Genomic DNA, 16,321 nt, shown 5'->3' on the forward strand with positions numbered 1-16,321 from the left:
TTTTCCTTGAAAAATGCTCTATCGGTGTAAGAAGGGACACGGGCTGCCAAAAGATGGTGTTTTGCATACTACCATTGTTGGGTCCTAAATTAATAGCCCTGACTGCTGAAGTGTTGGAAAAAGGCTGCTATTATAGTAAGGAGCATAATTAAAAGGTTGTTTTGGAAAAACAGGAACATCTACTTCTCCATGCTGCCTTCCTGGGCAGCTCAGGCTCCTGTCGAGAATGAGCTGGCATTGTTTGAACCTCAGCATCAGGGAAACTGAGGCTGATGGGTCACACCGGTGGTGCGCTTAGGGCTCTGGCCAGCTTTGGCTATAGCATGGCTTAACGCTGTTCTCATATAGTGTTCAAGGAATTTGCTAGAACGCTGCTTGCAGAGGATGAAAACACTCGTGTGTGTGTGTTTGTTGTTTTTTTTCTCTAGAGAAGTGCTATAGGCACTAAGGTGGGGAGCGGTGCAGGGCGGCGTGCTGGGGGACACTGGAGAGAAGCGGTGAATGTAGAAAAAGGGGGAAAGAAGGAAAAAAGGGGGAAGGGGAAAAGAAGGGGGAAATAAAGAGGAAGGAAAGGGAAGCCCGGGCGGGCGGCGGCGGTGCCCCGGGCCGCGGCTCGGGCAGCGGGCGGGCGGCGGGGCGGGGCGGGGGGCGGGCGGAGGCGGCGGCGGGGGCCGCCCGCTTCCCCCGGCCCCGCCTGGGCGGCCGTGCGGGCCCGCGGCGGCGGAGCGGTGCCGGCGGCGGAGCGCTGCCGCGGGGCATGGCCCTGGCCCCGGCCCCGGCCCCGGCCCCGGCCCCGGCCGGTGCCCCGCCGGGGGGCACCTCGGCGGGGGAGATGGAGCGCTACTACTGCCTGCTGCGGGCCGCCGCGCTGCTGGAGGCCGCCGCCGCCGGTGAGTGCCGGGGGCTGCCGGACCCCGCGGGGCCGGTGCGGGTGTCAGGGCTGTCACAGGTGTCCGGGGCGGCGGGGATGGCGAAGGGCTCTCCCCGGCCATCCCTCTGCCTTCTCCCTCCCTCGCCTCCTTCACCGCCCGGCTCCTCCGCGGCCGGCGGGGGGCGGCTGCGGGGCCGGGGTGCAAAGGCGCGGCGGGGAGATGCGCTGGTGCCCGGGTCCGTCTGCCGGGGAAGCCGCCGGGAGGGCTGGTTGCAGGAGGGTTGGCGAGCACTCTGGGTGTTCTGTATTTTGATGGATTGCATGGTCGGTGTAGAATGGCCTCGGTTTTTAAGGAGAAGCTCTTTCGCGTTGTGCTGCTGACATGTCCTTTTTATTATTGGAATGCATCGCTCAAAAGGCATTTTGAAGCAAGGAGATTGTTTTCGGTGAGCAGAAGGGTGTTTGCCCCTGCGAGTCCCCATGGCCAAAACTAAAGAAGTCTTCCCTGGGAAGTTGCATCTTAGCCTGATGACTGTGATGTGCCCTTTCCCAGCTTTTGAAGTAGAAGAGCAGATGTGTGTAAAGCCCGTGTCTCTGTTAGACAGCCCCTCTTCCCTCCCTCGTTCCTTGGACTTTAAACATCGCTTAAACCCAGGCTGCGCTGGGGAAGGCACAGAGTTGTAACGATGTTGCTGTGGTTATATGGCTGCACACCCTTAATGTGAGAAGCAAATGCAATCTGATCCCTTACCCTCAGGCTGTAAGCTGCTCTTGTGCTCCAACTCTGCTTCCTTTGATGGACAATGATCTGCTCATAAACTGTTTGGAGCCCTGACGTTTTTGTTATTTTGTTTTCTTGTGGGGAGAACAAGTTTGGTTTTTTTTTTTTGCAGAGAGGTCTTTCATAATCCAGGAAAGGTAGTGGCATCTTGGGTGACTCCATCCTCGCTAGAGGATGCATATGTCGTCAGGAGGCGAAGGCGCTCATCGGTCCTTGTTTGTTCACAGCTGGCAGCGTGCTTGGAGCCGTGCCAGGCACAAAGAAGACACACTGACCCAAAAAAACCTTCCAGTCTAATTCCAGTTGCCTTGACCTCTTTGCAAAGCACAGTTTAGGCTGCGGGAGGAATTTATCGGGGGGTAAGTCACAGGTGAGGACTTCACCAGGGTGTCACCTTCCCCTCGAGAGATGCTTGTGCAGAGCCTCTTCTGGGACGATGCCCACCACAGCGCCTTCTGCGCCGCTGCGGGCTGTCCTGCCCGCCCTGCCCATGCTCCCCTCTTCGTTTGCCCTCGCCCTGCAAATAGGGTAGGAAAATGTAGGCAGGGGTGCTCACGGTCAGTTAGCAAAGGATGCTCCTTGAACGGACGTGATTAAAAACCAAGTCTGATCCTCCTTGTGCTGGTGTCGGCGATGAAACACCCACGCTGCTGGAACAGGAGCCGGGTGACACAGGCGTGGGGACGCAGATGGTGAACGTTTCCTATGAGCGGTGTTACGGAAACCGGGTGAAAGCGGGCAGCGGGTTTCTCGTGAGCATGAGCCCTGTCTTCTTGGCAGATGACCTTTGCATAATGCTCCTATGAAATCAAAATATCTCCACAAAGGCATGCTTGTGTGGTTATAGCTGCAGGATCTGGACACGTGATTTGGCATCTATGTAGATTCTTAAAATGAGATATTGAAAAAGATACAAAGTTGAGTAAGGTTCCCCAAATCATGAGGTTAAAAATAAATCAGAAGGTTTTTTTCCTCATTGCTAATTTCTGAGCATTCAGCCTGATCCAGGACCACGTGTTAACCTTTTCCCTTCACGCATCGGTACTGGAAACTTGGTCGTTTCTAGTAGAAGGTGATGTTTCCCCCGTATCTGCCTTACAGCGAGATATAAGCCTGTATAAATCCCAAGCCTTTCACAGCCATTCTCTTCTTTAAAATGGCTTGGGCTCCCTCAGAGGGCCAAGTGAGCGGAGTCCAGGGCCAGCAGCCTCCGAAAGCTCTGCACCGCCATCAGTCCAGGCCTCCTTGGGTGGACCACGGAGGAGTAGTAGTCTGGGAGCAGTCAGTAGTACGTGGGATCTGCTTCCTCTCCCTACATCGCATTCGCTACAACTGCAGTAATGGCTTATCATTCATTTACCAGGACAAAAGTGACGTGACAGCAGGGCTGTGTGGGAGGGAAGCAACCGAAGTGTAAAATACGGTGGGGGAAAGAAGGAGTCTTCCAAAGCGCTGGCTTTGCCACCGAACTGGAGGATGCTTGGAGACACAGAGCTTCCCCCGTGTGCCTGGAGGTGGGCAGTTCAGAGTGCGGATATCGCTGCTGGTCGTGCTTGTGGCAGGAGCGTTAAAGTCGGTTTTGGCAGGTAGGACTTGCAAGGAAATCCCGGAGCCACAAAGCAAGCGAGTGCCCTCAGCCTCGTCCTGCAAACGGGCAGCTTCGTGCCGACTGACACGGGTCGCTGTGACGGTGGTCGTTTCGGCACGTGTGAGGGGCGCAGCTCGGGTCCCACGCTCCTCAACTTGCTCCGCTGCTGAAGCCTCAATCATCCCATCTGACAGCTTCCCTAACGAAGTAAAATTGAAGGCCGTTGCCAAATTGGGGGCAGAGGAACAGGAACGCGAGGAGCTGTGGTGGAAGTGGCTGGGTGGGGCTGCCCTGTTCTTCCGAATCCCTTTTCCTCCCGGGCGATGCTAGACTTGGTTTTACAGCAGGGCTGAGTCAGGAGCTCCGGCTGCCGGCAGCTCCCAGGGCAGAGTTGTTCCCTGGGAATCCGCGCTGGCTGAGCCGCCTGCACGGTGCAATTATCCATCTGCTGCTCCGTGGGTGTCTGTCCAAGGGCTGGGTAGTGCGAGACAGACAGCGAGCGCCAGCGATGTCCTCCCCCCCTCACTTTCCATGCCGCTGACCTTCTCCTGCCGCAGGAAAGCGGTTTGCTGGATTTGGAGATGCGCTTTTGCTCAACAGGGGAATGCCAGAATTGAGCATTTCCATTTTCAATTCAGGAAAATAGTTTTTAATTTCCCTCGCTTTGCAGCAGAGTTTCCAGGTGATGCCATCATGGGAACCTGGCCGTATGATTTACTTTCCTGGCTGTATAGGCTCTGAAAGCAACTAAATCATTCCAGTGACTTCAGTGAACTCAATTCCAGATTCCTGGGCAGGTAACGGGGCCCAAGGATTTACTGCTGTTGCATGTCCCAAGAGCTACTTTGTGCACAAAGCTGGAATTTGGCTTGGAAAAAGCAATGCTTGCGTGCTATTGAATGATGTGAAATTTATTGAGGTGTGCTTGTTTTTATTTGGCTTTGGAAGTCTTTTGTGCTGAACAGGCTCTGTTTTGGAGGCTGACGGTGTTGGCTGGGAAGGTGCGTACCGGTGGCCGACGCTAAACACGCCTTCCCCCGCACGGCTGGCAAACGTGCCCCGCTGCTGGTGTGCCAACACCTGCAGACTCTTTTCTGAGTCTTCTGTAAGGGAGGGGTGACTGAAATTGGGAACAGGAGAAAATTAGAAGTACATTGAAGCTCCTAAGTATTAGAAATGCAAGAAACTAGATTTTCTCAACTCCCACACTGAGTTTGAATCCACAAGGGTGGGTGTTGAGAAACTATATTACATTTCTTGCAATAGATGTAAATTCACGTATAGCTGAGCTGGCTTTTATCTTTCCCAATTTTTGCTTAGTTTGAGGTGATATGAGAAGATAGTTTTTCTGATCAAATGTGAACACATCAGAGCATGCAGTATTTTGTTCCCTCACATTAGCAGATTAGCCACAGCAATAACAGGAGATAACACATAAGCCTTGTTGCCATTTGGTTCACCGTTTCTGAGCAAAGCTTCCACAGTTTGCCAGCTGTTAAATCTAAATTGGAAGAGATTCCCCCCTTCCCAAACTCCATGGTCCCCAGCACACAGGGACACCCTGGACCTTTTAACCTCCCCTGAGCATCCTCCTCATCACTGGCAGCACGGCTCAGCCCCGGCTCCCAGGGACCCTTCTGCTCACTCCAGCTCCCAAAATTGTACCGGAGGATGACGTTTCCATGCATGTGGGATCCTTAGATGACTGCGCCTTGTCTGGGATCCTGAGCTGGCTGTGCCTTGTCTTCCCGGCAGTGGTCAGCAGGAATGAGGTTTTGCTGGTTTTGCGTGTCAGCGAGCGACCGCAGCTGAGCCGTGCTGGTGCCCAGTGCCCTGGGCATTTCCCCAGCGGCAGCTGCTGGAGGGATGCCCAGGAGCGGGAGGCTCCTGCCCCGGGGCTCGCAGGCTCGGCCGCGGGGCCTGATCCAGGGTCGCTCTGCGCACGCCAGGACGCGCTGCCATGCGATCCCTCTCGGCCTCGCCGGTCAGCTCCTATTGTAAGGTGATGATTCAGCTGGGCCCGTGAGAACATTCCTCCATGGGACGGGCACGCTGCCTGGATGATGGTCCGCAAGCCTGGACTGTGCTGAGTTAACATTTTCTCCCTGTTTCTTATCTTTTTTTCCTTCACAGCATTTTCTTTTGCATTTTCACTCTTATCCTCAGTGTATATAAATCTAAGCCTTTTGTAAAGCTCATTCTAGCTTTGCAGAAGCTTCACTTTTTTTGTTTTTTGTTGTATGGTTTCTTAGCCGAGCATAGTCCCAGGTTTGGATGATGGGGATGTGTGTCTGTGCTGAAGCATCGATGGCAGATAAGCCCCAGAAGGCCTCGGTGGAGAAGCACAGCCACTAGGTCAGAAGAGAGGACCATCTGGTGCCGTATCCTGCCTCCTACGCTGCACCGGAGTGGGTGCTTGGGGAGAAGTAGAAGAAAGAACTTGCAAACAGAGCAAGCCTTTCCTTAAAATATCCTCCCCAGTCTGACAAAGGATAATTTAAGGAGTCCTTGAACCTGGTGTGGTGACCAAGCCGTCACGCCTAGTGATGGACTAACCCTCCTGGGGCTTTCCATGGCTTTTTTGAATCCCTGGGTGTTTTTGATGTGCTTCTGGCTGATGTGACTGCCTCCATTTCCCATCTGTGACATGAGATGATGCTCCTGGTGAAGTTTAAATCATGACTTTTGCTGGGGCATGCTCACATGAGGACAGTTACGGCGGCGATTCGGGAAGAGGGTTCTGCGTTCGTGCCCGCGTGGCCGTGGAGGGTGGTGGCTGTGCCGGGGGGCCGGTGCCGGTGGCTGTCCTGTGCAGGGCATGGCTTTGCACGGGCCAGGTCCCTTTGAAACAGCGGTGTGGCGGCTGTTGCTGTGTGTCTGTCCCGTCTGGCTCTGAAGGAGGCATTTTGCTGCTGACCTGCCTCTGTAAGGAGCTCTCTGAGGACCACCCATGCCTGGCTGCCAGCATCACTGGGCTCCTGGCAGCTCCTGGGATGGCCCCACTGCCACCTGTAGCCTGGGGACCAAGGTGTGCTGCCAGCACCTGAACCAGTTCCCTCTAAATACACCCTGTCCATGCACGGCTCCCACCACGTTCCTGGGGTGCAGCTCTTCCCACGGCTCTGCCATCCCTTGCCCCCGTGTTGTGCTGGTTTTGCAAGCGCATCTGCCAAGTGGAGGATTTACCGAGAGATTTGCGTGTGGCAGGTGGAAGTTTGCCTTCAGGCTATTGACAGAACCAGCTGAGGAGCCCCATCATCTTCCTCGGGATCAATACATCACATCTTCCAGAAAATTAGGCATTTATAAACCAAATCTAATTGCTAATCTGCCACTCCAAATGACAACCAGGTTTTGACTGGCTGTAGTTACAAAGCGGGTGGCTGCGGGCTGAGCCCAGGGCTCGGGGGGATGCAGGTGGTCCCGTGCAGCCCCCGGCCGCAGCGAGGTACGAGCTGCCCCCGCGGGCAGGAGGGGACAAAGGTGCTTGTAGCAGTCGAGGGTATTGAAGCTTTCTGCCATAAATATTTTAATGAGTCTTTTGTGTCGCTCGCTTGGCACGGGGAAGGGCTGCACCACCTGGAATTACACACTGTTGAATGTGCCGGGTTTTAGTGCAGCAGCAGAAATTGTTGTTCTTACACTGAGATGGCTAAAGGTGAATTTGCTCCACGTGGCTCCCCTGGACAGCAACAGAGCCTCGTCTTTGCAACAGGTACCCCCGGCGACTGCAGCGGGACTGCTTCCACAAGGGCATATGTGTGTCGGGGCAGGATGCACAAGCAGCTGAACATGGTTTCGGTGGATACGAGGGTGCGTGCAGCTCAGAGTTGCTGTTAGAAATGACTAATGATTACATATATAGCTTCTGCAACATACCTGAGATCACTTGCAAATGCAGCAGAGGACCACAGCAGTTTTCGCACTTTGCGCAATTAAGTCTCTAAGTTTCTTTAGCAGCTGAACTTTTGGGGTGTGGAGAGAAGGGAATTTGTTTGATGTAGGCTATGCTTTTACTGCAGGGTATTCATCACCTGGGGAAAAGGTCCCCACATGTCTAAATCTGTGGCCAGGCTGTTACCTCAGCTATAAAGGTGTAATTGCAGCGTAAGGCTGGTAAACCCCCGTGGGCTCTGCAGCTCTGGATGACTTCAGTGGAACCGAGTAGAAATGTCTCTTATTAGCAGGCCGCTCTGCTTTTCTGCCCTATGAATCTTCAGAAGTCCTGGTTGGGACCTGCAAGCCCCTGTGAGCCAGTGTGCTGCAAACTCACTTGTAGGGAAAAATGATCCCTTGCCCTCAGGTCCCCAGGGAGGAAGCCACCAAGTCCTGGCTGGTGGACTTCATGTCCAATCCTGAGATCTTCTGGTTTTTTGGTGCATTCAGAAACCAGTCCTGTGAGTTGTGGAGACTTTATCTTACCCAGCTGTCCAGGTTAGTCCAATGCCAATGGTTAGTCCAGTGGTTAATGGGTTAATCCAATGGTTAGTCCAGTGGGGTTTTTAACACTCGCCCTTTGAGGCCAGCTCTCACACTATCGGTACAGACATGAACACGTGCATCGGCCTGACGGATGGGGGCTGCAGCGGTCTTTTCTGCTCTTCTCATCAGATATGCTCGTGGCCCTTTGCTACCATCGTATCCTGCTGGCACTTGTGCCTGTTCCCGTTTGCAAATGAGGAACTGAAGCCACAAGAGACACGATTTGCTCCTGGCTACCAAAGAGTTTCATCTCCAAGCCAGGAAGCAGCCTCAGGACCTTGGCTGTCAGTCCTCTGCTCAGCCCAGGTCCTGTAAATAAGCTTTTGGTGAATACAGCAGGCCTTGTTGAGGAGCACAATGTCCTATTCTCTGCTATGCGTTTCCTAATGAACGTGCAGTTCAGCACGGTATCTCCATCAGCATGGTGCCGCCTGGCCAGCTGCCAGCCCCTCCTGGCTCCGGTTCCCACGAAGGCTGTGTAAACACCTGCTCCGCGCATACACAGCATCGTATCCTGTTCCCGGGCAGGTACGGAGCAGGACGGAGATGTGGGAGGGTGGATCCGGTGATGTGGAAATTAGGATCCCTACTCCAGCAATAAGCTTGTCGGGGAAGCCACCGCTTGGAGACTGTGCAAGTGGGGCACGATCCGCGGGAAGATCCTGGATGAAGCGGTGCCTGGGCAGTAACGGCAGCTGCCTGCTCCTTCCCGCAGCCAGGGACAGTCACTCTGTCACTCAGCACCGTGCTGTTGGACAGGATTTGTGTAGACCTCATGCAAGTGGGCTGTTCCACAGTAGGGCAGTTTGCAGACAGTATAAAATAATATTTTTTTCTCTAATAACTCCTTCTGTCTTGCTTCCTGGACATGGTGTGCTGATAGGGGGAATGGCGATGTTTCCTCTTGTGTACTGGATTGAATCCAGAGTCTTTTGAAACTGCTCGGTGAGAAGGCAGGGTGAGGCTCAGCCGCTCACCAGCCAGGACGCGCACCGGGGTGACGGAGACTTGGGTTTCCCGCAGCAAACTGTGGCCCCGACCGCTGCTATGGGATGGATTTCTGTCATTCTTCCTGGAGGAGCTCTTTGGATTTTGCAGAGAATTAAATTTCAGGTCAAACTGTTCCCCTTAACCCAAGCGATGGGCTGCAGGATCCCTCCATTTGTGTGTTTTGAGTGGGTATAGCGATCTGGACTGGGTTAGGGGGATAAGTTGCAGGGTGGTGCATTGGTCTTTCTCCTCAGATACAGGACTGTGTTTCTATTCTTTACCTCAATGAATATTTAATTTTGCAAAGCAGAGCAACTTCAGCTGAAGAAGCTGAAAGGGCCGCTCTCTGCATTGCACAGGGTTCATGGTTGGGGCACTCTGCTCTAAGGGATTTCTGTTCCCACTCCTGCGCAAAGTAGATGAGACGGGGATGGCTTAATCCTCACGCCCAGCCTCACTTGTGCTCCATCAGCTCTTCTGGGAGGCTCGCACCGACGCTGGCCGCAGACAGGAGTGTCCGTGGCAGCTAGGAGAAATCCTGCTCGTTGAAACTCCCCGAGCACCGGACCTTCCTGCAAATACCTACGGTTTGTGTAGGTCTGCGTTAGGGGTGTCGTTAGCCTCAAAGGAACTTTTGGAGGCAGGTGGGCCTTCCTGTGGTGGGGCGACCTGAGACAGACGCTGGCTGATGACCCCGGTTAGCCCAGAAAGTCACTGAGGGAACTGGAAATAGGTTACAAATGTGCTGATCTGCAGGCTCCCTTGACACCGCTTCATTGGATGTAGATGTCCAAATGGACAAGCAGCTGAGAACAAGCAGATTACGGAGAAGCTCAGCATGATCCTTTACCCTTTTCATTTGATTTACTTCAGTTTTGTTTCCTAGACTATGGCAGCAACCCTCACATGAAAAGTTGCTATTCTTCATTCACGACAAAGCCATCTCCGAATGGATTTTATAGTTGCAAACAATATTTGGTCAGTGTTGTGAAGTAGGAGGCTCTAATACGTCAGCCTGGCAGTTGCATTACACAGCTGCTGCCTGCAGATGCTGCGGGCCTGCGAAGTTTGCAAAAGAAAAGAAAACAATAGTTACCAAAGAGCAAAGCACTTCAGAGTTTAATTGAGTTTTACGAGAGGAATTTGTTCTCAGCTGTCCCCTTTCTGAATGTCACTGCAGACCTCCACCGTACGTGGAAGTCCCGCTGTGCTTGAATCGCCTCGAAAGGGAAGATCTCTAACAATAAGCATCATCCTTACAACTGCAGTCTGTGCAGTGGCCTTGAGATGCGGTCCTGTGGAGAGGACCCAGCAAAATGGTCTGGACTGTGTAAAGCAAATGATGGGGACAGGAAAGATTCAGCAGGGTTCTGTGCTGAGCCACATTAGTTTTTCTTGGAAGCGTAGAGAGCTCTGTATTTCCCTTTTGTCTTTTCCTCGCTTGGCTTCATGCATCCTCTGATACTCTGTGTCATGGCAACGATCTCCTCCATAGAGGAGTCTCTGAATGTAATAACTGCAGCAGCATTTTATAAATACCCAGATTAGAGCCTATAAAAAAAATGTTACTACACTGTTATGACAATTTATCATCCAGATGCTGCTTGTTTTTAGGAAGACCCTAAAGCCTGAGGTCATACCAGCTGTGGGGATAGCAATGTAGTTTGTGAAGTGCTCTGGGATGCTGTAACGTAGGGGTTTCAGGCTCGATTTTGTAACAGCAGCTCTATTCCATAGTAGCTGATGATCACAAAGCCTCTTTTTAAGAGAAACAAGTGGACTTCCCTGAAACCTTGGCTTCCTCCACCTTGTGCCGAGCAAGATGCTGTACTGTTCATAGCCAGTGCTGGGCAGTACCCTGGGGTCTTTTCTGTACTGTCCCAAGAGTGTCCTTCAAATAAGAAATACTCAGTTCGCCAGTGAACATCAACTGAAGCCTTGTTTGAGAGGCGGATGTCTTTGGTGCCCCACTGCCTTTCACTGCTCTTTTTCCATAGATTGAGGACAGAGGTTGCACTTCTGGACAGGGTTTATAGTAACATCCAACTGATGTGCCGCAGGCACAGCAAAACGCTTGCAAATTTGATGCCAGCACTTGATTTTCCCTAGCATTTGCCCAGGAGGTTGAGTTCAATGGCCAATGCAGAGCGAGCGATGAGTTGGCCAAGGAGCGGCTCTCATGGGACCACAATCAGCCTGTTGTTGTGCCTTGACCTTACCAAAGGGCAGCCGTCCTGCTCCTGCATCGCTTGTTGGATTCTCCTACCCTGCAGGAGATGGGGAGGGTTTGTAAGGGAAATAATCCCCAAGCCTGCACTGCCTGAAGTAACGTACTCCCACGCAGTTTTTCCTGAAATGAGTTATTTTGAGTGCTCAACTTGGGACTGCTAGGAAGGGCTTGATTTTCTGAGGGTGCTGAGTGCCCTCTTCCAAAAATGTCATCCCTTGAGAAGCAAGAAACTCATAAGGGTATGGTAGGAATCTGGGTCTCCACCTCTGTGCTGAAGTCAAGGATGAAACTTTCTGTGGAATAAAACGTTGGGGAGCAAGGTCCTTGCTGGAAACCGTGACTCCCAAAGCGGGTCCCTCCTCGGGTTGTTCCCGACCGTGGTGGGAACCCCCATCCTATGGTGCTTTGCACCTCAAACCCCAAAATGCCAGGTCCACCTGCTGGCATGGCCCTGATGGTGCTTGCTTAGCTGGCGGGCTGTGCAGGGCTGGGGTCGCCTGCACCCGCGTTTGCAGAGGGCACGGCACAGCGGGTCCTGCTGCAGCTCCCCAGCACGGGTAGGATTAAAACATCCGTTGGTGTTTGCAGTATCATGATGATCATTGGGAAATTGCAGCTGAGAGATGTGAGAGAATAAGCACCAGATTCTGGGGTCAAAGGATGCATTTTTCAGATGGTGTTTCTTTTCTGGAAAGCAAAGTTTGAAATTATCTGTGGAAAAATGCTACATTTTTTTTCCAACTATGGTTGTCTCCGGCTTAGTTTAAGTAGGTTGTTCTCAGTGAGAAAATGCCTTGTGAAACTTTTTAAGTGTTTTGGTTTTGGTTTTTTTCACCGTGCAAAGGTTAACCCCCTTTTCCCAGCCTGTTTCCTGGGCAGCTATCAATAAACCAGCATTTCCCTCCCATATCACTGCAGGACCAGAAACAAAAGCTGCATTTACTGTAAACCTGTAACTGCGTTTGTGTTTACCATCGAGCACTTGAATCACGCGTGGACGTTATAGCACGGGGGGAAACTTTGCCTGGCTTGCCAGTGGCTGCATCTTTGGGGAAAGTGGTCGGCAGGGGTAGGCGAGGCGAGCTGGCTTTGGGGACAGGCTTCACCCCGACTGCAAATGCAGACAAGCTGCTGAACAGCCCCACACCTTTCTGAGGCACATGCCACGGGCTTTTGTCTTGTATTTTTAAAGACCCGCATGTTTAATATCATCTACTTCATGTGTTGGAGCTTATTAAGTTATTAAATGTGATTTTTATCAGTGTGATACTATTGACGTGGAAAAAAAATCAACTAATAGAGAAGAAATCTATTGCCACTGCTTGTCCTCAAGTTAGGTGAAGCAGTTGAATGAGAGAGAAATATTTGAAATATCTTTGCAAAACAAACTTCTTTCTTACCAAGACCAATTCTGGGGCCTGTTAAAATCAAGAATGTTTCTGTAGATGCCAGTGGGACTGAAGCTCGATCCTTAACGAACAAAAATAACATTTTTATCTACAAGAGGAAAAAAATAGCAGCCCGTGTGTAGAAGAGCAGGGAGCAGCCCGTGGCCGGCGGGGACTGCGGGAGGCAGAGCACCCCCACCTCGGGCACCTCTGGGCAGCTGTGCTGCAGCTCCATACGGCCGATGGAAGGCCTGAAAAATCCTTAGGTAAAGTAGAAGTGACCCCGAAAGCTTTTGGAAAAAGCGCGATAGGATAAATATCGATTACGCTGGAGTGTGCTGAAGTATGCGGCCCGTGTGATTGAAAACAGCCAAAAGATTACTCCCTAGGACCAACTCTGTAAAATAATCAGTGTTTAAAATTTAATTATCAGAAGGCACAAGGACTTTAATCTGTATAGATGTGCTTTAAAACATTTATTTGCAGGAACAAGGCTGTTTAATATTTAGCTATCATTCCATTTATAGATAATCCAGAAAAATGTCTACCAGCTATAAGCTCCTCTTGTGTTTATTGAGTCTGGTTTTTGTTTCCTTCTCCCAGTGAAAGGTAAAATCATGTATATTGTTCCGATGTGCTTCATTGCCGCCGAAATGGTCAGTGTGCTAAATATGGTATTAAAACAGCCTCTCCCATTATTTAATTAAAAAGCAATCTAATAACTGGACGTAAGAACAACAGCTTTTCCAGTGCATGTGGCCCCGTGCCAGATGAAAACATGATTTCAGAAGCTTACTTGCTCAAATTAAAGACTGTAACAGTCTGAAAACCCAACCTTGTTCCCAGTGCGGCAGCCTTAGATGCTGCCGTTCCCAGCAGAAACCTCAGCCCGTTGTATTGCCAAGGCTAGGAGGCACCGGGGGAGTTTGCAAAATAGGAGTGTCAATTTAGTAACTCCGAAATATAGATATTAACATCGGATATACCCTGTTGAGGGAAGAGCACTCGAGCTCCCAGGCAGTTCTGCCTCAGTACATTTGACAGAATACATTTGTAACTGAATTATGGCATTTGCCCTGTTAGAGTCATTAGAAACATTGGTTTCTAGGAGAACTGTATGTCCTTTGTTACAATATTTCATATATAATTCAGGGAAGCTGCACTTGGTTCAAGTCCCACCTTTGGGTTAACACATTGATAAATGTGTTTGCTTTGGATTTGTGCTTCCTTTTTGATTGCTGCTTTTGCTTTTTTCCAGAAACCGCGATACCCATCTGTGCAAAGGACATCAGTGATGATTTGATGAAAGAGTTTGCTTTTCTTTCTGGTGAGTATGGTGAACTTCTCCGGGGTCTCTCTCTCTCTGCAGTAATTAAATACTCCAGACAAACTTCTGCGCTGTTTGGCAAAATGATACTCCACACGGGATATTATCCATCAGGTAGTCTCCAGTGCCACTAGAAATGTTGTTAATAAAACATTGAGGCAGTTTGAAAGAGCATATTAGGTTTCTGTCTCAAGCCGTACTATAAAATATTCTTACCTTCAAACATGCAACACGTTAACAAGCGTTTTGCTTTGAAATGTATTTCTGTAGGTGCCAGACCAGTGTGCTGATTTGTCCTTGTATTTCTGACTTGTTTTGCTGTCCCATGTACAGTACGCTCAGTAAATAAAGGAAATACCTGGTACCTAGTATGTTTGTTTCTACCGCTTGTGTGTGTTGTGCTTGAAATTAGAGGCAGGATTTGGCTTGGTTTTGCTGTTCTGGTGATGTAAAAAAACCCTCTGTAACGATGACAGCATGTTTTCTGTCCTGACTTGTGGACCTGGGCTTTGCTGCTGGCCCTCCTTGAAAGCAGGCCCAGGGAGGCATCCTTGTCTTTATTGCAGGTGGCCGAGGGAAAGACAAGGCTTGGATTATCACCCTCCCCGACAACGCTCGCTTCAACGAGGTGCCCGAGGAGATTGTGTCTAAAGTCTTAACCTACCTAACGTCAGTCCCGAGGTATGTGGCTCCCTTCTAGCTCTTGCCTGTGATGGGCAGAGGTGTCGGTCCTGCCTGGGTCAGGCAGGGGGATCTTCAGGGTAATGCCACGCGTGGGGGTGAGGGGCACCTTCAGCTCTCAGAGCAAGTAAGAGGGAGAAGATGAATGATGCAAGCCCTTATGGTGCCCAGGTGTGGTATTTAATGTACCAGTAATTGCCGAGTAAAAAGTGGACAGCATCCCTATGACTTGTCAGCCTGCATGTGTCATAAATTTAGTTTATTAAGTTTCTAATTAACAGCAAGCTTTCCTTAAGCTTTGACATGTGTCACCGCTTAAACATGCCATGCCACTGCAGAATAATATTTTGACGTGTACAAATAGAGAGTCATTACTGTGGAAAAAAGAGAAATGTAACTGGAGGAAGAGACTAATTACAGGAACAAGCCGTTTGGGGTCCCCATTACACGCGATGGCTCAGCAGCATGCCGCAGCTCCCATTACCTGCCTGTGTCTCAGGGTTAAGCGGCTGACAGTCTGCCTGTGCCACATGCAGGGCTGTATACTTAGATTAATGGTCCTCCTATTTCTTGCTGCTGAGCCTGGTGACTCAGTTACCTGGAATGCTTAATTTCCTTGAATAATGCCTGTTTTGGCAAATTTCTTCCTGCACGGAGAGCAGGTTGAGAGCAGCTAGATGGGAGCTTTCCATCAGCAGCTGCCTTGGAAGAAGTACCGTGTGTTTAGCCATCTCTGCAGGAAAAAAAAAGGGCCTCTGGTTCCTCTGTCCTGTTTTTGGATGGACTCTGAAGTTTCGCGGGCTGCTGGCCCACAGAGCACCGTCCCGGCGTGGACAGGAGCACGCCACGGTGTGTGCTGGCCCGAGGGGTTTCTCCGTGCTGTGTGGGCTGCCCGTATCTGTGCGGCCGTGCTTCCCAGCTCCGCCCGGTTTCTCCAGGGCTTCTTATTTCATATGACTGTGAACACCCTGGCATTAGCATGATGAGCAGTCTTGCTGTCCCTGTAGGAGGTCAAACTCAATCAAGGAGCTAATGAGAGCTGCAAGCTTGCTGGTGATTCAAAGATGTTCAGCATGTTATTAGTAAAACCACTTTAATCATGCTTCTCTGCTCCTCCTACCACCATAACAGCCTGCCTCAATACCTGACCGTCTTAAAAACACGTGCTTTTTAACATTTTGGAGTCAAAAAGGCTGTGGTGTCAGGGAGCAAGGAAAAGCATCACGGAATTGAGGGTGGAAGGGCTGTGAGGTGTGTGGTACCCTTAGTGGCATCGCAGCATGGCATCAGGGCTCAGGCGTTGGGTTAGAAAATCCCTAGAAGAGGTAAATATTTGACCTGTGTGTCAGTTAGCCATGGATGCACTGACACCTCACCGCCACATACCTATCGATGGGTATGGGCGTACCAAAACCACACGCACGGTGCCTTTCCTGTGCAATCAGGAGCATGGGCTACATCTCGTCCTCCCGATACCAGTCTGAGGAAACCTCATGGGATGTCAGGTCCGTAGTATTTTGGGAAGCTGAATTTCATGAAGCATTTTTCTCCTGGAAATAATTGTTAGATAAAGGAAATGGATGTTGTAAGCCACTCTTTGCTCCGCAAGGTGCGTGCATTAATAACAGAGCCAGGAGGAAGATGAGTCTTGTAGGCAGGTTAATTTTACTTCAGGATTGCTGGGAACCATGCTGTGGGCAGGAGGCAGCTGCAGAAAGTGCTTGTATGGAAGAACTGTTCAGGAAAATAAGTCGCAGGTCCCCACCTTTCCCACCCAGCGCACCCAAGTCAAATTGCACGCGGGGGGCTGCCTGCAGAGGGGCTGCCTGCAGAGGGGCTGCCTGCCTGCCTGCCTGCCTGCCTGCCTTCAGGCTGGCTTTGCCGAACAGCACTGTGCCATGGTGTGCTTGAAGGAGAGGCACAGGTAAGCGCGACAGATCCCAGTATTTGCAGAAAGGAAACCCTACGAGTGATCTTGGTTGA

At 51.0% G+C, this 16,321-nt stretch overlaps 1 protein-coding gene across 1 annotated transcript in view; it reads left to right on the forward strand.

Annotated features, from left to right (window-relative positions):
* Positions 1-775: 775 nt before the first annotated feature.
* MCF2 (MCF.2 cell line derived transforming sequence) overlaps positions 776-16,321 on the forward strand; it is a gene marked incomplete at its 3' end in the record, with an annotated part of 58,000 nt that continues 42,454 nt past the window's right edge. Inside the window, exons 1-3 of the mRNA XM_082323674.1 lie at positions 776-890; positions 13,589-13,657; positions 14,224-14,338. Of these exons, the coding sequence (XP_082179800.1) occupies positions 833-890; positions 13,589-13,657; positions 14,224-14,338 (242 nt within the window). The 5' untranslated portion in view covers positions 776-832. The remainder of the gene's footprint in view (positions 891-13,588; positions 13,658-14,223; positions 14,339-16,321) is intronic.

The sequence above is a fragment of the Platalea leucorodia genome (assembly GCF_965183815.1).
Source record: "Platalea leucorodia genome assembly, chromosome: 10".
In the NCBI taxonomy this organism is placed as follows: Eukaryota; Metazoa; Chordata; class Aves; order Pelecaniformes; family Threskiornithidae; genus Platalea; species Platalea leucorodia.